This window comes from Tachyglossus aculeatus, chromosome 2 (genome assembly GCF_015852505.1).
Source record: "Tachyglossus aculeatus isolate mTacAcu1 chromosome 2, mTacAcu1.pri, whole genome shotgun sequence".
In the NCBI taxonomy this organism is placed as follows: domain Eukaryota; kingdom Metazoa; phylum Chordata; class Mammalia; order Monotremata; family Tachyglossidae; genus Tachyglossus; species Tachyglossus aculeatus.
The window spans coordinates 67,175,865-67,198,372 of record NC_052067.1 but is presented as its reverse complement, the minus strand read 5'-3'; the positions used below and the strand labels follow the sequence as shown (position 1 = coordinate 67,198,372).

The 22,508-nt window shown below is 45.0% G+C and overlaps 1 protein-coding gene across 1 annotated transcript in view; it reads right to left on the bottom strand.

Annotated features, from left to right (window-relative positions):
* Positions 1 to 22,357, bottom strand: part of RMND1 (required for meiotic nuclear division 1 homolog) — a 67,504-nt gene extending 45,147 nt beyond the window's left edge. Inside the window, exons 1-3 of the mRNA XM_038741556.1 lie at positions 22,274 to 22,357; positions 13,053 to 13,244; positions 9,122 to 9,634 (exon numbers count right to left, since the gene is read on the bottom strand). Of these exons, the coding sequence (XP_038597484.1) occupies positions 9,122 to 9,634; positions 13,053 to 13,118 (579 nt within the window). The 5' untranslated portion in view covers positions 13,119 to 13,244; positions 22,274 to 22,357. The remainder of the gene's footprint in view (positions 1 to 9,121; positions 9,635 to 13,052; positions 13,245 to 22,273) is intronic.
* Between the last annotated feature and the right edge of the window lie 151 nt (positions 22,358 to 22,508).

The window sequence follows — 22,508 nt, the reverse complement described above, 5'->3', positions numbered from 1 at the left end:
GGAAAATCAGCGTGGCTCAGTGGAAAGAGCCTGGGCTTTGGAGTCAGAGGTCATGGGTTCGAATCCTGCCTCTGCCACAGGCCTGCTGTCAGAGCCTGGGCTTTGGAGTCAGGGGGTCATGGGTTCGAATCCCGGCTCTGCCAATTGCCAGCTGTGTGACCTTGGGCAAGTCACTTGACTTCTCTGGGCCTCAGTTCCCTCATCTGGGAAATGGGGATTAAGACTGTGAGCCCCCCATGGGACCACCTGATCTCCTCGTATGTTGGCAACTTGTACTTCCCAAGCGCTTAGTACAGTGCTCTGCACCCAGTAAGCGCTCAATAAACACGATTGTTGTTGTTGTTGTTGCTGTAACCTCCCCAGTGCTTAGAACAGTGCTTTGCACATAGTAAGCGCTTAATAAATGCCATCATTATTATTATTATTATTATTAACTTATCTGAGCCTCAGTTCCCTCATCTGTAAAATGGGGATTAAGACTGTGAGCCCCACGTGGGACAACTTGATCACCCTGTGTATCCCCCCCCACCAGCGCTTAGAACAGTGCTCTGCACGTACTAAGCACTTAACAAATGCCATTATTATTATTATTGGATAGAGAATTATTGGATTAGATAGAGAAGCAGAGTGGCTCAGTGGGAAGAGCCCGGGCTTTGGAGTCAGAGGTCATGGGTTCGAATCCCGGCTCCGCCACAAGTCTGCCGGGTGACCTTGGGCAAGTCACTTAACTTCTCTGAGCCTCAGTTCCCTCATCTGTAAAAATGGGGATTAAGACTGTGAGCCCTACGTGGGACAACTTGATCACATTGTACCCCCCCAGCGCTTAGAACAGTGCTTTGCACATAGTAAGCGCTTAACAAATGCCATTATTATTATTATTATTATTATTGTTATTATTATTATTAAGGGGAGAGTGGTAGTCTGTAGGATATGAAAAGGGGGACTGGTTGGGGATGCCACGACATGATATGATATGTAGGATATGAAAAGGGAGAGAGTTCCAGGCAGGAGGGAGGGGGTGAACAAGGGATCAAACAGCAAGGGACATGAGATTAGTACAGTGCTCTGCACACCGTAAGCGCTCAATAAATACGATTGATGATGAGATCAACACCCAGTAAGTAGGGTGTCTGGTGTTAGAAGAGCGAGGAGTGCAGGGTGGGTTGTAAGATAGGAAGGGGATGGCTGACTGACAGCCAGAAAGCTTTAAAAGTCAGGGGAGTGATCATGTCGTTGGACATGGGTTCGAATCCCGGCTCCGCCCCATGTCTGCTGTGTGACCTCGGGCAAGTCGCTTCACTTCTCTGGGCCTCAGTGACCTCACCTGTAAAATGGGGATTACGACTGTGAGCCCCGCGTGGGACAACTTGATCACCTTGTATCTCCCGCCCACCAGCGCTTAAGAACCGTGCTCTGCACACAGTAAGCGCTTGACAAATGCTATTATTATTATTATTATGTCATCATGATAATAATGGCAGACATAATGAGCATAAAGTCTGGAGGTAGTATGGTATAATAAATGATTTCCAATTTGTACTTCCCAAGCACTTAGTACAGTGCTCTGCACATAGTAAGCTCTCAATAAATACGATTGATGATGATGATTTCCAAAGTAAAGGTTCTCTCCAAAGTACTGGGCTTCCAAATCCCCAGATAAAATTCGGGAAACTTTGTAGGGCGGGCTCAATCCTTTGAACCTGCCTAGGAAGAGAGGGCTCAAAATACACAGGACTTTATAGAGTAAAATGAAAAGAAGCGATCACCTGTTGGTGATCGTAAGTACTATAAAAATAAGTGGTGGAAACCAAGAAAGAGAGTAAATTATGTAATTAATGGGCAGAGAACGTCTGCTAATTCTGTTGCACTGTAGTCTCCCAAGCGCTTAGTACAGCACTCGGCACGGAGTAAGCACTAAATAAATGAGAGAACGCACACACACGCATGCCTGTCTATATATTTCTTCCCCGTCCTAGTCAAGAAGCCAGTCTTCTCCCCCAAATCTTCCAAACGACCCTGAAAGGAGGCCGTCCGGTTAAGTGACCTTGCGCTCTAAAACTTTCCCACTATGATTAGGATAAAAACTGCACGATGCATTCCTTGCCTTGCAGGATTTGCATTTCTCTATCATCCGTCAGACCGTGGGGCTGCCCTTGAGAATTACTCGAATTCAAAATTCCGCTTCACGTATGCGAAAAATATCAAGGGAAAGAAACGCATGGGTTCTAGGCCCCCACTGGTGAGCAATTTAATGAGTCAGGAAATAAAAGTAAAGACGATATTCTAAAAAAGGAGGGAAAGAAGAGGGCTGGAGGAGGGGTCAAAGGAGGAGGAGATATCGGACAAGACATTGGAACCAGGATCCCAAATCTGATCAAAGATCTGAGCAGTGGAGGAATAAAGCTGGGGACACACAATTAATTACATAATTTACTCTTACTTTTTCTTGGTTTCCACCACTTATTTTTATAGTACTTATGATCACCAACATGTAATCACTTTTCATTTTACTCTATAAATTCCTGTGTATTTTGAGCCCTCTCTTCCTAGGCAGGTTCAAAGGATTGAGCCCGCCTACAAAGTTTCCCGAATTTTATCTGGGGATTTAGACGCCCAGTACTTTGGAGAGAACCTTTACTTTGGAAATCATCATCATCGATCGTATTTACTGAGCGCTTGCTATGTGCAGAGCACTGTACTAAATGCTTGGGAAGTACAAATTGGAAATCATTTATTATACTATACTACCTCTAGACTTTATGCTCATTTTTAGACTGTGAGCCCAATGTTGGGTAGGGACTGTCTCTATATGTTGCCACTTTGTACTTCCCAAGCGCTTAGTACAGTGCTCTGCACATAGTAAGCGCTCAATAAATATGATTGATTATGGGCAGGGAATGTATCTGCTAATAATTATGGTATTTGTTAAGCACTTACTATGTGCCAAGCACTGTTCTGACCGCTCTAGTGTACTTATTTTCAAGGATGTGGCGCATCATTCATTCAGTCGTATTTATTGAGCACTTACTCTGTGCGCAGCGCTGTACTAAGCGCTTGGAAAGTACAATCCGGCAACAGATAGAGACAGTCCCTACCCAACAATGGGCTCACATCAACGCGGAAGCGTTCAGGTGATTGCCAGAAAATACAGTTTGGAAAGACTGTTGTTAACCACTAGTTTGTCCCGAAGTCCTTGTGTCAAACACATGGCTCCGTGGAAAGAGCCTGGGCTTTGGAGTCAGAGGTCATGGGTTCAAATCCCGACTCCACCAATTGTCAGCTTGGGCAAGTCACTTCTCTGTGCCTCAGTTACCTCATCTGTAAAATGGGGATGAAGACTGTGAGCCCCACGTGGGACAACCCGATCACCTTGTATCCTCCCCAGCGCTTAGAACAGTGCTTTGCACATAGTAGGCGCTTAATAAATGCCATTATTATTATCTAAAAAAGCGTGCAAATCGATCTGCGGGCATTTCAAAGGAGTTATTTATTTCTTTAATAGATAAAGTCCATGTTCTGCTTTCTGCAGTAGGTGGAGCTGATATGCTGAGGAAACGGCACAAAACCAAGCGACCTGCAGCATAATCTCTAAAAAAAAAACCCCCCAAAACTAGTAGTTCAAAAATTTTCCTGCCTTTCATACAGTGGAAACGTCACACATCAAAACGTGATAATGATGATAATGATAATTGATGATGATGATGCTAATGACTATTCAAAACATAGGGTTACGAAGAAATGCCTGGCAACTTAGCAACATTTTCACTTCAACTCACAAAAACCCCTCGTATTAACTTTCAATTATTCTTTCCTTTCAATTATTCAAGATAACTGAATTTTAGGCATTTAAATAAAGCAATGGTATTTATTGAAATACCATGCTTACGGTGTGCAGAGCAGTGTACCAAATACTTGGGAATGTATAATACAACAGAGTTGGTAGACACAATCCCTGCTTACAAGAAGCAGTTGACAGTTTGAGACAAATTTTAAATGAATTACAAATAGGGGCTCTAACAGACTATAAGCATATTTACGTACGTGTGCTGTGAGTCTGGGGTGAGAATCAAAGTGCTTAATTGTCATCTATTTCTCCACTTCTCGTCCTGTTAGTTTCTCCACAGCAAACCCCGGAACACTGTGCTGGAAACAGCTCCACAAAATCATCAATCGTATTTATTGAGCGCTTACTGTGTGCAGAGCACTGTACTAAGCGCTTGGGAAGTACAAATTGGCAGCATAATGAGAAGCTTCATGGCCTAGTGAAAAGGGCTTGGTAGTCAGGGGACCCGGGTTCTAATCTCACCTCTGCCGCTTATCTCCCGGGCGATCTTGGGCAAGCCACTTCACTTCTCTGTGCCTCAGTTCCCTCATCTGTAAAACGGGGATTAAGACGGTGGGTCAGGGACTGAGGTCCGTCCTGATCATCTTGAATCTACCCGGTAGTTAGTACAGTGTCCGGCACGTAGTGTTTAACAAGTACCATAAAATGAAAATAAATAAATAAGCTGTGACCTAATCTTTATTAGGCTCTGGATCCTTACGCCGACCAAGAAGTGGGGAGGGGGTAGATCGGTTGAAGTGTTACTTGCTGCTGAAAATACTGGAGATTGTACTCTAGAGGAGATTCATCTCCCGTTACCTGGCTAGTATTTAGGGCAAAAGAAAAATTCCAGCAGAATGCTCCTTGTCTCCTTCCTACCCATTCATCTCAAGTCTTTAGGGTTGCAAAGACCCACTGCCAGGTACAAATATTAGGTCCCCCTAATGCTTGCTGTTCACGTTCCCACTGGGGCCTAGACCTCAACAGGCAAGCCCGAAGACAGGCAGGGAGTGTGTTATGAAATGAACAAAAAGGTCTTAGGACATGCAGGATCCACTGATGGATCCTGAGAGGAACCGTGGCTTAGAGAAATAGAGTACAGGCTAGGGAGTTAGAATCAATCAATCAATCAATCGTATTTATTGAGCGCTTACTGTGTGCAGAGCACTGGACTAAGCGCTTGGGAAGTCCAAGTTGGCAACATATAGAGACGGTCCCTACCCAACAGCGGGCTCACAGTCTAAAAGGGGGAGACAGAGAAGAAAACCAAACATACTAACAAAATAAAATAAATAAAATAGATATATACAAGTAAATAGAGTAACAAATATGTACAAACATATATACATATAAACAGGTGCTGTGGGGAAGGGAAGGAGGTAAGATGGGGGGGATGGAGAGGAGGGGGAGAGGAAGGAAGGGGCTCAGACTGGGAAGGCCTCCTGGAGGAGGTGAGCTCTCGGCAGGGCCTTGAAGGGAGGAAGAGAGCTAGCTTGGCGGATGGGCAGAGGGAGGGCATTCCAGGCCCGGGGGATGAGTTAGAAGACCTGGGTTCTAATCCTGCTTCCACAATCTTCCTGCTGTATGACCTTGGGGAAGTCTCGGTGTCCTCATCTGTAAAACGTTTTGGGGGCTCCTTTTTTTACAGCGTTTGTTAAATGCTAGGTGTCAGGCACACCGTACTAAGTTGGGGGGGTACACACAGGCTCACTATCCACAACCCACTTGGGGCTCACGGTCATAATCTGCATTTTACAGCTGAGGTCAGCGAGGCGCGGAGAAGATACGCGACTTGGCCAAGGTGACAAAACAGGCAAGCGGCAGAGCCGGGATTTAAAACCCAGGTGCTTTTGAGGGCCAGGCCCGTGCTCTAACCACTAAGCCATGCTGCTATTCCCTCTTCCCCTTAAACCGGGAGCCCTGGATGGGACAGGGATTTGGTCCCATCTGCTTAGTGTGTACATTCCCCAGGGTACGGCCTATTATTTAAGGGCCTGCTTGCCTGTAGCTGGGTCCAGACCTCACGGGATTCTGCTACTGTAAAACGTGGCTTCAGAACAGTCCAGACTTCATCATCAATCAATCAATCAATCGTATTTATTGGGCTTCCAGGCCAATCTTAGGTTGGGCCTCTGTCTTCCTTTCAGATTCTCCTACAACCAAGGATCCCTAAGGTTCAGGGCTGACCCTGGCCCAAGCCTGATGGCTGGGAGCTAACGTTACTATGGGTGGCCTAAAATCTCACTGGCTCTAAGGGATGAAAGAGCAAGGAAAAGTTCTCTAACGAAGGGACTTCTGCTTCTCCGGGGTTGGGAGGTGGGAAAGGGAAGGATCATCATATTTATTGAGCGCTGACTATGTGCCGAGCACTGTACTAAGCGCTTGGGAAGTACAAACTGGCGACATACAGAGACAGTCCCTACCCAACAGTGGGCTCAAAGTCTAAAAGGGGGAGACAGAGAACAAAATCAAACATACTAACAAAATAAAATTAATAGAATAGCTATGTACAAGTAAAATAAATAGAGTGATAAATATGTACAAACATATATACAGGTGCTGTGGGGAAGGGAAGGAGGTAAGATGGGGGGGATGGAGAGGGGGACGAGGGGGAGAGGAAGGAAGGGGCTCAGTCTGGGGGAAGGATGTTTGTCGCAAAGAAGTTTCAAAGGAAATGGTTCCGAGAGCAGCATGGCCTAGTGGAAAGATTGTGGGGCCTGAGACTCGGAGGTCCTGGGTTCAAATCCCAGTTTTGCCACTTTGCCTGCTGTGGGATCTTGGGCAAGTCAGTCAACGGGGCGCTTATGCTAGTATAGGTAATATACCTACTAGCTTTCCTTCTAGATCTGCGAGGGCGGGAGATGCGTTTTACTTCTTCCTTCGTGAGTTCAGCGTGGTTCACACAGAAGACACCCATAAACTACTGTTGATACTGTAACTGGTATGTTAAAGAATTGGGGAATTTAGGATGTTCCTATCCAAGCTGAGGAGAAAATCCACACCAATCAATCAATCAATGGTATTTATGGAACACCTAAGCACTTGAGCGAGTACGATGACCTCAAGAAACTTACAATCTCATGGAAAAGATAGAAACTAAAATAAATTACAGGATAAGAGTAGAAAGGTATGTACGTAAAAACAATGGGGAGGTGCCTGGAGTACCAAGCGTTGGATTATGTAGAAGGGCTGAAGAGGCAGCTGGGGGGATATAGGATGGGTAGGAGAGGGATTAATCAGGGAGGGAGTCTTGGAGGAGCTGTGATTACAGAAGGGCTTTGAAGATGGGGAGAGTGGTTGTCTGTTGGATGTGAAAGGGCACGAAGTTCTAGCCAGAACTTCCTCTAGACTGTAAATTCCTTGTGGGCAGAGAACCTGTACTCTCCCAAGCGCTTAGTACGATGCTCTGCACACAGTAAGCGGTCAATAAATACCACTGATTGACTGACAGAAGGGAGGATGTGCACAAGAGGTCAGTGGTGAGAGACGAAACCAGAGGTGCTCAGTACATTGCTTTGCCCACAGTAAGCGCTCAATAAATACAACTGAATGAATGAATGAACCCGAGGAAGCAGTTCCCACGAGGTTCCCGTGTATGCTTTACGTTACAAGTGTTATGTGTCACGAGGAGGAACCTTGTATCGGATCTCAAGGTGAAGCATACTGCAAATCAATCAAATACTGCCGATATTCTGCATTTGTGTAAGGTTGCGGTCAGTAATTTCAGACTCCCATAAAATTAAACAGGATTATCCTTTTAATTAGTAATCTGGGGAATGGCACGGATTCAGTCGGGCAATGACACTGTTCGAACATCTGAACAGGACTCGGATCTTTAGCCATATAGTTGGAAGTTCACAGTTGGAAGGGTTGGACACACAGCTTTTGGACTGTGAGCCCACTACAGGGTACGGACTGTCTCTATATGTTGCCAACTTGGACTTCCCGAGCGCTTAGTATAGTGCTCTGCACACGGTAAGCGCTCAATAAATACGATTGATGATCTCCTAAACGCTGCTGAGCGCTGCAGAGAGATGTGAGAGAGGTGGCCCCAGACGGGGAGCAAAGTCATACTGGTTTGCTGCTGCTGCTACCCCACCACCACTCTTCTTCATCCCTGGTAGCTTGGAAGAGCGACATTTTTTTTTTATGGTACCTGTTGAGCGCTTACTACGTGCCAGGTCCCATACTAAGCGCTGGGCCAGATACAAGCTAATTAGGAGGGACCCAGTCCATGTCCCATAAGGGGCTCACAGCTTGAATCCCCATTTTACAGATGAGGTGACTGGGACACGGAGAAGTTAAGTGACTTGCCCGAGGACACACAGCAGGCAAGTGACGGGGCCAGGATCAGAACCCAGATCCTACTTGGGATCAAAAACAGGGGCTGCAGGGAGTGCCGCTGCCTCCTACACTAGCTTGGCAGGCTAGAAAGAGGTGGAGATTTGGGGTCCCCTGGAGAGAAGCGGGGAGGTGAGATGCTGAAGGCGGGGGTAAGAAGAAAGGAAGGGAAAACTGTGGGAGGGACAAGACATGGGAGAGGGAAAGACAAAGAATGGGAGAACAGGAACAAGGAGGAAGGACATAAAGAAAGGAAAAGGGAGGAAGTAAAGGATGTGGTGGCAAAAGGGGCACGAAAGGATGAATCGCTACCAAGTTCTAGCAATGCTGGTTGCAAGCCCCCCTCCTCCCCACCACACTCCCCAAACCCAATAACTGCTTCTCTGTGGATTTTCTTATTTCTTTTCTTAGTTCCTTTTCTGGGACAGGCAGGGGCATTCAGCAAGATTGCTGAGTAGCCGGGGAAAATCTTGCTAAATGGACTCAATCTAAAATGATGGCAGCAACAAAAGCATCCTCCTCCTCCTCTAACGGGTCTCAGGAAAATGAAGGAGTGCCCTATTCCATTGCAAATGCATTTTCCATTGTGTCATCATTGAACTAAGCTCGATAAGCTGAGATGCTTTGTATGAGGAGCTATTTTACGGGCTGTATTTTGTTATCCTATTACTTCTACTCCTCTTTCGGGCGGACACCGTTTTAACGGTTTAGCTTACAATCGAGATACGGTTTCCATCAGAGTTTACTGAATTATCTCGGTAATTCAGCAGTTACCTCAATTACAAGGAATAATGTTAAAAACAAATTCGAGTCTGATTCTTTTTCCCCCCCTGGTAGAACTGATTTTTCCAGCGAGACGTCGCAAAATCCGATTTAAGAAATAGCCTCCTCTGCTTTGTTAATGAAGGCGTACGTCTACTGCTGGAAAGACACCGCAGAACCCGTACCCTGTTTTACCTCAGTCACAGCCACAAGCGGAAGGTTAGCTCTGGATGGCTGTTTGGTCCTGGACGCTTTCAGTGGTCTTTTGGGTGGCTGAACCTCTTGGGTCGGTACCAATCTGCCGGTCGGAACGGACGTATAACGCCGTTCCGCTGCTTCCATCGGCCATCGGGTAGAGAAAAAGGCCCGTCTGTGAGTCCCAGTCCCGGAAAAGCCAAAAGTTCTCACAGACGCAGGACGAACTTGTTCAATTTGGCAGGGCGCGGTCTTCGGTGGAGAAGGTAGTGACATTTTCCAGTTCATTTCCCGGGCCCCTGAAATTTTCAAGCAAACGGTTGCTGCCTCTGGAATGGGCAAATCCGAATTCCAATTTGTCGCTAGAGTTTTGCATGCCGTCTTTTCCGCTCCCTCTGGTAGTTTTAATATTGGATGAGGCAATTTATGGAGATTTCGGCACTGGCACGTTCTTGCGAAAGGGAAGGGAGCTCTGGCCATGACTCTGAGCAGTTTAGCTGGCATGACTGCGCTCTAAAACGAAGCAAAATGAAAGATCAAGTTTTTTAAAAAAAGTTATAGATTACCAGCAACTGCTGTATTACACTCTCACAAACGCTTAGTACAGTGTTCTGTACATGTAATCGCTCAATAAATACCACTGATTATTTTCTGAATAAAGACACCCCCATCTTAAACACATTCTGTGGACAAAAAAATATTTTGTCTAAGTCATTCATTCATTCAATCATATTTATTGAGCGCTTACTGTGTGCAGAGCCCTGTACTAAGCGCTTGGGAAGTACAAGTTGGCAACATAAACTATACAAGTCAACAAGGCGACATGTCATACATTGAAAACAAACTATCTTACACGATGATATTCACAGTTGGAGAAAATATCTAATTACTATCAGGTTGGAGAGGCCAATCGTACAAGCGATAATTTTTTTATGGTATTTGAGTGCTTACTACTTACGAGGCGCTGAACTAAGCACTTGCAATAGGGTTGGACACATTCCCCATCCCACAAGGGGCTCATAGCCTTAATCCCCATTTTGCAGATGAGGAAACTGAGGCAGAGAGAAGTGACTTACCCGAAGTCACACAGCAGACAAGCGGCAGAGCTGGGACTGGAATCCTGGACCTTTGATTCCCAGACCTGTGCTCTTTCCATGCGGCTCCTCTAAATTTAAAGTACTCCAACCTTTTTCAAACCAATTGACAGGGCTGACCTATTAGACTTGCCTGTAAATCTATATATGTCAGGCATATCTTTTGGATGACCAAAAAAAAGAAATTTCAGTAAGAGCTTAATTTAAAGCAGTGTGCCTTGCAGACAGAGCACAGGCCTGGGAGCCAGCAGGACCTGGGTTCTAATTCCAACTCTCCCACTTGTCTGCTGTGTGACCTCGGGCAAGTTACTTCACTTCTCCGCACCTCATTTATCTCGTCTGTAAAACGGGGATTAAGACTGTGAGCCCCATGTGGGACAGGGACTGTGTCCAACCTGATTTGCTTGTAAACTACCCCAGCACTCAGTGCGGTGCCTGGCATGCAGTAAGCACTTAAATACCACAGTTATTATTATTAAAAGGCTTATCTGCCTGCAGCTCTTATCCCCCCCATCTTACCTCCTTCCCTTCCCCACAGCACCTGTATATATGTATACATGTTTGTACATATTTATTACTGTATTTATTTATTTATTTATTTATTTATTGTACTTGTACATATCTATTCTATTTATTTTATTTTGTTAGTATGTTTGGTTTTGTTCTCTGCCTCCCCCTTTTAGACCGTGAGCCCACTGTAGGGTAGGGACTGCCTCTACATGTTGCCAATTTGTACTTCCCAAGCGCTTAGTACAGTGCTCTGCACATAGTAAGCGCTCAATAAATACGATTGATGATTGATGATGATGATATACTGTCTTACGACGTGCCTCCACCGCGCTCTGTCCCCACAGAAAGCCGATTTCTCCTGGTGTAGAAAGCGGCTTCATTTTCCTAGAATTTCTGAAAGCATCTGGCCTGCCTCAGAAAAGAACCCCATGGACCAAATTAAAGAGAAACAGTCACTGTCTCTATATGTTGCCAACTTGTACTTCCCAAGCGCTTAGTACAGTGCTCTGCACACAGTAAGCGCTCGATAAATACGATTGATTGATGGATTGATTGATTGAATGAGGCAAATGGCATTCTGGTGCCACGGAAGTTGAGGATTCTAATTTTGCCCCATTATTGATTCTGTGTGGTTCCCCTGTATCACCCATTCCCAACCATCACCTTAAATGGGGATTGAGGGAAGTGAAAACAAAAAAAGGAAAGAAACGGAGAGAGTAACTATTGCTAAACAGTGATGTGTGGTTCCAGTGATCCAAGAACCAAGCTAATGATTTCAGGCCTAATTATTGGTAGGAAGTTAGAGGTCTACTGAGTTTCTTAATAGGATAAATAAACCTCTTATGATATGTAGGTTTTATCCTTAAGCCACCGGTGTCTAGAATAAGCTTTTTGGGGACAGGGATGGTGTCTACCAACTCTACTGTACTTTTCCAAGTACCTAGTAAGGTACTCAGGACACCCCAAGCACTCAATAAATATGACTGATTGAGATCTGCGGACTAAACCCTTTTGTCAGGCCACTTTTCCACATCATTCTTCCCTGACCATTACCAGGGCAGAACAGCAAGTCAAAGAGTTGTCCACCTCACTGACCTTTCATTCATTCAATCGTATTTACAGCGCTTAGTACAGTGCTCTGCACACAGTAAGCGCTCAGTAAATACGATTGATTGATTACTGTGTGCAGAACAGTGTACGAAGTGCTTGGAAAGTACAATACAGCAATAAAGAAAGAAAATCCCCGCTCACCCGGGCTTACAGTCTAGAGGCGGGGAGACGCACATCAAAACAAGTAAACGGGCGTCAATATAAATAGAATTATAGATATATACATATATTCAGAAGTGTTGTGAGTTGGAGAGAGGGAGGGAAAAGCAAAGGGAGCGAGTCTAGGTGACGTGGAAGGGAGGGGGAGCTGAGGAAAAGGGAGCTGGGAAGGCCTCTTGGAGGAGGTGTGCCTTCAGGAGGGGTTTGAAGGAGGGAAGAGTGATTGTTTGGCGGGTTTGAGGAGGGAGGGAGGGCGTTCCAGGCCGGAGGCAGGTTGTGGGCCAGAGGTCGGCGGCGAGACAGGCGAGATGGAGGCACAGTGAGGAGGCTGGCACCAGAGGAGCAGAGTGTGCGGGCTAGGATGGAGAAGGAGAGAAGGGAGGTGAGATAAGAAGGGGCAAGGTGATGGAGACCTTTAAAGCCAATAGTGAGGAGCTTTTGTTTGATATGGAGGTTGATAGGCAACCACTGGAGATTTTTGAGGGGGGGAGGGAGTGTCATGCCCTGAAAGTTTCTGTAGAAAGACAATCCGGGCAGTGGATAATCTGGACCTTCTGAGGGTAGGCCAGCTCCAGTCAACAGGTCCCCCCTACCCCCCCACCCCTAATTAAACTGGTCCAGATTCCCCTACGTCCCTTAAGGGAACTTGCTGTCGTGGGTGTCTGGCCTGAGGCCCCCTGATTCTGATCCCCCTTTTAGCCTGTGAGCCCACTGTTGGGTAGGGACTGTCTCTATGTGTTACCAATTTGTACTTCCCAAGCACTTAGTACAGTGCTCTGCACATAGTAAGCGCTCAATGAATACGATTGATGGATTGATTGATGATACCTGGGGGATCAAGCCGGGTGGGCCTTCCTCAGGGTATCCCATTTGCTGTTTGGCAAGAACGGGGGGGATCCGTTCAGGCTGGGCCATCCTAGCAATCCAGGAATCCCGTCAGACAGCAAGCTGGATTCTCCAAAAGATCTCTGAATAACTCCAGTTTTCCCAGAGCCCGGTGACTGACGATGCCCCGGGCAGTCAGGAATTTATTTGGAACTACAGTGACGGGATCATACCTCACTACTGGGGTCCAGCGTGGCCTCGTAAAGGGTATGAATCAAATGTCCTTTAATTTGTAACATCCGACTCTTCTTCCCCCAGCGTCACTTCCTTTCCAACGCCCACTGAAAGGCCACTTTGTCACCAGCTTTGAACACTTAGCGTTGGCTGTCCTCCACATCAGGCTCCTAACTCCTGTAGAGCGACGGCTTCAAAACAAACAAAACATAACATTTAAAAAAAATATTTAAAGAAGGCGGGGGGACTGGAGAGATCACCGGGCTGGGTGCCTCGGTACGCCTCCATACCAAACTCCATATGATGCCAAAACACGCCGTCAAGCATTGAGCCATTTGGACTTTGCTCGATCCTTTCTGGAAATCACTACAAAGTCTGTGCACGCAATTTAGCGTTCAAATTCACATTTTTGAAAATTAAGCCCGGGGAATCTGCCCAGCTGGGTTCGGCCTGGGCTAACACCAACGAGCGGGTGGCCAACATCAAGCCAGAATCACCTTTTGATTGGGTCTTAGTGACTTCTTAGGACTACGAAGTAGGAGTTCCCAAGGACATGCATACGTACACATACCATGCGTGCAATCAATCAATCGATCGTATTTATTGAGCGCTTACTGGGTGCAGAGCACTGTACTAAGCGCGTGCAGCTTCCCTTTGTGTTAGAATGTGCAGATCTAGCAGATTTCCACAGACTTCCTGAATGTGTGTGAAACACTGGGCATTCACAATAGTCTCCATTCTTGAAGGGATTTCCAACTTAAGAAGTTTCAGCATGAAAGGAGCGTGGATATAAAGTACGTTTTCCTGGCCCGAGGTAATTTAAGGATCATTTACTGTGCGCAGAACACTGTAATAAGCCCCACGTAAATCTAACCCACGGGGTTAAGCTACCCACGGGGACAAGGGGAACGTGGCCCCTACAGCATTTTTGTCTAGACTCCCACACTATGTGCCCTCCCCTCTTCCCTGTAAATTAAATTCACTACGGGCAGAGAACTTGCCCACCAATTATGTTGTATTATACTCTCCCAAGCACACAGCACAGTGCTCTGCACATCGTAAAAAGCCCAGTAAATACCACTGACTGATTAATCCCTGGCCTCCTGATTTGCTTGTGCCCACCCTGATGCTTAGTACAGTGCCTGGCACATAGTAAGCACTTAACAAAATACCACAATTATCATCAAAAGACCTGAATTTCCAATCAGAGCTAAAATGACCCCAAATGGGGGCTTTCTGGCCCAAAAAGTCTTTGAATTCTGCTCTCTCCCAGTCCTCGTTCCACCCTAATTCCTTTTCCACCCATCACTCCAAATTAAGAGTTTGAACCTGTACTACTTCATCATAAAATAAAAAACGGCAAAAAGGTCAGGAGAATACAATTCATCCATCACTGGTGAGGATGAAATTTTTTTAAATGGTATTTATTATGCACATATAATACGTCAACACTGTTCTAAACCCTGGGGCAGGTACCAGCGAATTAGGGCAGACGCAATTCCCGTCCCACATGGGGCTCACAGCCTAAGTAGGGAGGAAAACAGATATTCACTCATTTCATTCCCAGTTTACAGATGAGGAAACTGAGTCCCCGAGAAGCGACCCGACTGACCCAAGGTCACCCAACAGACAAGTGGTGGAGCCGGGATTAGGATAATAATATAGTAATTAGGTGCTTACACTGGGCCAGACGCTGTACTGAGTGCTGGGGTACTGCACCCTACGTCCCACGTGCGGCTCGCAGTCTCTATCCCCATTTTGCAGATGAGGTCGCTGAAGCACAGAGAAGGGAAGTAACCTGCCCAAGGTCACACAGCAGAGGAGTGGTGGAGCCAGGATTAGAATAATAATAATTATGGTAGTTAAGCGCTTACAATATGCCAGGCACTGTACTAAGCGCTGGGGTAGTGCAAGTTAATCAGGCCAGACACGGTCCCTTGTCCCTCGTGGGGCTCGCGGTCTCTATCCCCATTTTACAGATGAGGAGGCAGGAAGGGAAATGACTTTCCCAAGGTCACGCAGCAGATATGGCCCAGCTCCTTCACCACCCAGGCCCGTGCTGCTTACGGGTTAGGTCTGCTGAGTTAATAATAATAATGATGGTACTTGTTCATTCATTCATTCAATCGTATTTATTGAGCGCTTACTGCGTGCGGAGCACTGTACTAAGCGCTTGGGAAGGACAAGTTGGCAACATATTCGTTAAGCGCTTACGGTGTGCCCAGCACTGTTCTAAGCGCTGGGGTAGATACCAGGTAATCAGTTTGTCCCATGTGGGGCTCACAGTCTTCATCCCCATTTTACAGATGAGGTAACTGAGGCCCAGAGAAGTGAAGTGACTTGCCCAAAGTCACACAGCTGACAAGTGGTGGAGCCCGGATCAGAATTCACGACCTCTGACTCCCAAGCCCAGGCCCTTTCCACTATTATTATTATTATTATCATTATTATTAAGCTTTTGGAAAGTATAATTCGGCAACAGATATGCTGCGTGGCTTAGTGGAAAGAGCCTGGGTTTGGGAGTTGGAGGACATGGGTTCGAATTCTGCCCCGCCACTTGTCTGCTGTGTGACTCTGGGCAAGTCACTTCACTTCTCCGGGCCTCAGTTACCTCATCTGTAAAATGGGGATGAAGACTGTGAGCCCCATGTGGGACAACCTGATTACCTGGCATCTACCCCAGCGCTTAGAACAGTGCTGGGCACACAGTAAGCGCTTAACACATATGTTGCCAACTTGGACTTCCCAAGCGCTTAGTACAGTGCTCCGCACACAGTAAGCGCTCAGTAAATACGATTGAATGAATGAATGAATGAACAAATACCATCATTATTATTATTAACTCAGCAGACCTAATCCGTAAGCAGCACGGGCCTGGGTGGTGAAGGAGCTGGGGCATATCTGCTGCGTGACCTTGGGAAAGTCATTTCCCTTCCTTCCACCTCATCTGTAAAATGGGGATAGAGACCGTGAGCCCCACGAGGGACAAGGGACCGTGTCCGGCCTGATTAACTTGCACTACCCCAGCGCTTAGTACAGTGCCTGGCATATTGTAAGCGCTTAACTACCATAATTATCATTATTATTATTCTAATCCTGGCTCCACCACTCGTCTGCTGTGTGACCTTGGGCAGGTTACTTCCCTTCTCTGTGCTTCAGCGACCTCAACTGCAAAATGGGGATGGAGACTGTGACCTTATATCTCTCCCAGTGCATAGAACAGTGCTTGGCACATAGTAAGCGCTTAACAAATACCATCATCATTATTATTATTATTATTATTAAGTGCTTGGAAAGTACAGTTCAGCAACAGACAAGCAGTGTGGCTCGGTGGAAAGAACCCGGGTTTGGGAGTCAGATGTCGTGGGTTCTAATCCCTGCTCCGCCACTTGTCAGCTGTGTGACTTTGGGCAAGTCACTTCACTTCTCTGGGCCTCAGTTACCTCATCTATAAAATGGGGATGAAGACTGTAAGCCCCACGTGGGACAACCTGATCACCTTGTATCTATCCCAGCGCTTAGGACAGTGCTTGGCACATAGTAAGCACTTAACAAATACCAACATTATTATTAACAAATAGCCATTAATTATTATTATTATTATTATTATTGTAGACGGTCCTTACCCAACAATGGGCTCACAGTCTAACAACCTGATGACCTTATATCTCCCCCAGCACTTGGAACAGTGCTTCGCACATAGTAATCACTTAACAAATACCAACATTACTATTATTAACAAATACCTTTTATAATTATTATTATTAGAATCAGAGATGGTCCTTACCCAACAACGGGCTCACAGACCTTATATCTCCCCCAGTGCTTAGAACAGTGCCTGGCACACAGTAAGCCCTTAACAAACACTGACATCATTATTAACAAATACCTATTATTATTATTATTATTAACAGAGACAGTACCTCTCCAACAACGGGCTCACAGTCTAGAAGGGGGAGAGGAGAAGGGGAAGCTGGATCCACTTGCCCCACACACTAACAGCACTTAGAACAGTGCTTTGCACATAGTAAGCACTTAGCAAATGCCATCATTATTATAGTCAGCACTTAAATGCCATTGTTATTATTATTATTATTATTATTGTTACATAAACCCCACATGGGACAACCTAAGCGCTTAGTACCGTGCTCTGCACACAGTAAGCGCTCAATAAATACGATTGATTGATTGACCTTGTATCTCGTCCAGTGCTTAGAACAGTGCTTGGCACATAGTAAGCGCTTAACAAATACCAACACAATTATTATTACTAACAAATACCTTTTATTATTATTATTAGAGACAGTCCTTCCCCAACAACGGGCTCACAGTCTAACAACCTGATGACCTTATATCTCCCCCGGCGCTTGGAACAGTGCTTGGCACATAGTAACCACTTAACAAATATCAACATTATTATTATTACTAACAAATACCTTTTATTATTACTATTAGAGACGGTCCCTCCCCAACAACGGGCTCACAGTCTAACAACCTGATGACCTTATATCTCCCCCAGTGCTTGGAACAGAGTAAGCGCTTAACAAATACCAACATTATTATTACTTCTAACAAATACCTTTTATTACTATTATTATTATTAGGGACAGTCTCTCCCCAACAAGGGGCTCACAGTCTAACAACCTGATGACCTTATATCTCCCCTGGCGCTTGGAACATAGTAAGCGCTTAATAAATACCAACATTATTATCATCATTACTAACAAATACCTTTTATTACTATTATTCTTCTTCTTATTATTATTATTATTATAGGCAGTCCCTCCCCAACAACGGGCTCACAGTCTAACAACCTGATGACCTCATATCTCCCCCGGCGCTTGGAACAGTGCTTGGCACATAGTAAGCGCTTAACAGCTACCAACATTATTATTATTACTAAATCACATACCTTTTATTACTATTATTATTTTTAGAGCCAGTCTCTCCCCAACAACGGGCTCACAATCTAACAACCTGATGACCTACATATTTACCATTCTCTTGTACATATTTACTATTCTATTTATTTTATTTTATTAATATGTGTTGTTTCGTTGTCTGTCTCCCCCTTCTAGACTGTGAGCCCGCTACTGGGTAGGGACCGTCTCAATATGTTATCAACTTGTACTTCCCAATCAATCAATCAATTATATTTATTGAGCGCTTACTGTGTGCAGAGCACTGTACTAAGCACTCGGGAAGTACAAGTTGGTAACATATAGAGACAGTCCCTACCCAACAGCGGGCTCACAGTCCCAAGCGCTTAGTACAGTGCTCTGCACACAGTAAGCGCTCAATAACTATGATTGAATGAATGAATATCTCCCCCAGCGTTTAGAACAGTACTTGGCACATAGTAAGCGCTTAAATACCAACATCATTATTATTCATTCATTCAATCGTATTAACTGAGCGCTTACTGTGTGCAGAGCACGGTACTAGGTGCTTGGGAAGTTATTAACAAATACTTATTATTATTATTATTATTATTATTATTATTATAGACAGTCCCGCCCCAGCAATGGGCTCACAGTCTAGAAGCCGGATCCGCTTGCCCCGCGCATTTACATCACTTATTCATTCATTCAATTGTATTTATTGAGCGCTTACTGTGTGCAGAGCACTGTACTAAGCGCTTGGGAAGTACATGTTGGCAACATCTAGAGACGGTCCCTACCCCACAGCGGGCTCACAGTCTAGAAGGGGAAGACAGATGACAAAACAAAACATATTAACAAAATACATAGAATGGTAAATATGTACAGGTAAAATAAATAAGAGTAATAAATCTGTACAAACATATATACAGGGGCTGTGGGGAGGGGAAGGAGGTGAGGTGGGGGGATTCATTCATTCATTCAATCATATTTATTGAGCGTTGACTGTGTGCAGAGCACTGGACTATTCATTCAATCGTATTTATTGAGTGCTTACTGTGTGCAGAGCACTGTACTAAGCGCTTGGGAAGTCCAAGTTGGCAACATCTAGAGACGGCCCCTACCCCACAGCGGGCTCACAGTCTAGAAGGGGAAGACAGACGACAAAACAAAACAAATTAACAAAATACATAGAATGGTAAATATGTACAAGTAAAATAAATAAGAGTAATAAATCTGTACAAACATATATACAGGGGCTATGGGGAGGGGAAGGAGGTGAGGTGGGGGGATTCATTCATTCATTCAATCGTATTTATTGAGCGTTGACTGTGTGCAGAGCACTGGACTATTCATTCAATCGTATTTATTGAGCGCTGACTGTGTGCAGAGCACTGTACTAAGCGCTTGGGAGGTCCAAGTTGGCAACATCTAGAGACGGCCCCTACCCCACAGCGGGCTCACAGTCTAGAAGGGGAAGACAGACGACAAAACAAAACAAATTAACAAAATACATAGAATGGTAAATATGTACAAGTAAAATAAATAAGAGTAATAAATCTGTACAAACATATATACAGGGGCTATGGGGAGGGGAAGGAGGTGAGGTGGGGGGATTCATTCATTCATTCAATCGTATTTATTGAGCGTTGACTGTGTGCAGAGCACTGGACTATTCATTCAATCGTATTTATTGAGCGCTGACTGTGTGCAGAGCACTGTACTAAGCGCTTGGGAGGTCCAAGTTGGCAACATCTAGAGACGGTCCCTACCCAACAGCGGGCTCACAGTCTAGAAGGGGGAGACAGATGACAAAACCAAACATATTAACAAAATAAAATAGAATAGTAAATATGTACAATTAAATAAATAAGAGTAATAAATCTGTGCAAACATGTATACAGGGGCTGTGGGGAGGGGAAGGAGGTGAGGTGGGGGGATTCATTCATTCATTCATTCAATCGTATATATTGAGCATTTACTGTGTGCAGAGCACTGTACTAAGCGCTTGGGAAGTCCAAGTTGGCAACATCTAGAGACGGTCCTCCTCCTCCTCATTCATTCAATCGTATTGAGCGTTTACTGTGTGCAGAGCACTATACTAAGCGCTTGGGAAGTCCAAGTTGGCAACATCTAGAGACGGCCCCTACCCAACAACGGGCTCACAGTCGAGAAGGGGGACACAGACGATAAAACAACACATATTAACAAAATAAAATAGAATAGTAAATATGTACAATTAAATAAATACGAGTAATAAATCTGTGCAAACATATATACAGGGGCTGTGGGGAGTGGAAGGAGGTGAGGTGGGGGATTCATTCATTCATTCAATCGTATTTATTGAGCGCTTACTGTGTGCAGAGCACTGTGCTATTCATTCAATCGTATTTATTGAGCGCTTACTGTGTGCAGAGCACTGTACTAAGCGCTTGGGAAGTACAGGTTGGCAACATCTAGAGACGGTCCCTACCCAACAGCGGGCTCACAGTCTAGAAGGGGGAGACAGAGGGCAAAACCAAACATATTAACAAAATAAAATAGAATAGTAAATATGTACAAGTAGAATAAATAAGAGCAATAAATCTGTACACACCATATATACAGGGGCTGTGGGGAGGGGAAGGAGGTGAAGTGGGGGATTCATTCATTCGTTCATTCAATCGTATGTACTGAGTGCTTACTGTGTGCAGAGCACTGTACTGAGCGCTTGGGAAGTACAAGTTGGCAACAGAGAGAGACAGTCCCTACCCAACAGCGGGCTCGCAGTCTAGAAGGGGGAGACAGACGACAAAACAAAACATATTCACAAAATCAAATAAATAGAATAGTAAATATGTACTATTAAATAAATAAGAGTAATAAATCTGTGCAAACATATACAGGGGCTGTGGGGAGGGGAAGGAGGTGAGGTGGGGGGGAATTCATTCATTTTTATTCATTCATTCATTCAATCGTATTTATTGAGCGCTGACTGTGTGCAGAGCACTGTACTACTCATTCATACATATTTATTGAGCGCATACTGTGTGCAGAGCACTGTACTAAGCGCTTGGGAAGTCCAAGTTGGCAACATCTAGAGACAGTCCCTACCCAACAGTGGGCTCACAGTCTAAAAGGGGGAGACAGAGAACAAAACCAAACATACTAACAAAATAAAATAGAATAGTAAAGATGTACAAGTAGAATAAATAAGAGCAATAAATCTGTACACACCATATATACAGGGGCTGTGGGGAGGGGAAGGAGGTGAGGTGGGGGATTCATTCATTCGTTCAATCGTATTTATTGAGCGCTTACTGTGTGCAGAGCACTGGACTATTCATTCAATCGTATTTATTGAGCGCTTACTGTGTGCAGAGCACTGGACTAAGCGCTTGGGAAGTCCAAGTTGGCAACATCTAGAGACGGTCCCTATCAATCAATCAATCGTATTTATTGAGCGCTTACTGTGTGCAAAGCACTGTACTAAGCGCTTGGGAAGTCCAAATTGGCAACATCTAGAGACGGTCCCTACCCAGCAGTGGGCTCACAGTCTAAAAGGGGGAGACAGAGAACAAAACCAAACATACTAACAAAATAAAATAGAATAGTAAATATGTACAAGTAGGGTAAATAAGAGTAATCATCATCATCAATCGTATTTATTGAGCGCTTACTATGTGCAGAGCACTGTACTAAGCGCTTGGGAAGTCCAAGTTGGCAACATACAGAGACAGTCCCTACCCAACAGTGGGCTCACAGTCTAAAAGGGGGAGACAGAGAACAAAACCAAACATACTAACAAAATAAAATAGAATAGTAAAGATGTACAAGTAGAATAAATAAGAGTAATCATCATCATCAATCGTATTTATTGAGCGCTTACTGTGTGCAGAGCACTGTACTAAGCGCTTGGGAAGTACAAGTTGGCAATATCTAGAGACGGTCCCTATCAATCAATCATATTTACTGAGCGCTTACTGTGTGCAAAGCCCTGTACTAAGCGCTTGGGAAGTACAAATTGGCAACATATAGAGACAGTCCCTACCCAACAGTGGGCTCACAGTCTAGAAGGGGGAGACAGAGAACAAAACCAAACATACTAACAAAACAGAATAAATAGAATAGATAGGTACAAATAAAATAGAGTAATAAGTATGTACAAACATATATACATATATACAGGTGCTGTGGGGAGGGGAAGGAGGTGAGGCGGGGGGATTCATTCATTCAATTGCATTTACTGAGCGCTTACTGTGTGCAGAGCATTGTACTAAGCGCTTGGGAAGAACAGTGCCACGCACATAGTAAGAAATGTCATTATTATTATTATTATTATTATTATTGTTATTACTAACCTCTCAGGCCAACGAGAGAGAAAGGCCTAGGAGAAGCCGCCGTTTCCCTGGCAACCCCAGGCCTCCCTGAGGGAGACTAGGCCGCAAAGCCTCCCTCCATGACAGGCCAACGGCCGGCCGGGCCACGTGACCCGGGGGCCGGCTCGCGCGCTGTCCGTCCGACTAACGGGACTAATAAAGTTGAGATTTGTTCAAAAAAAAACCCAACACCAACCCTGTCCGCCTGACAAACGGG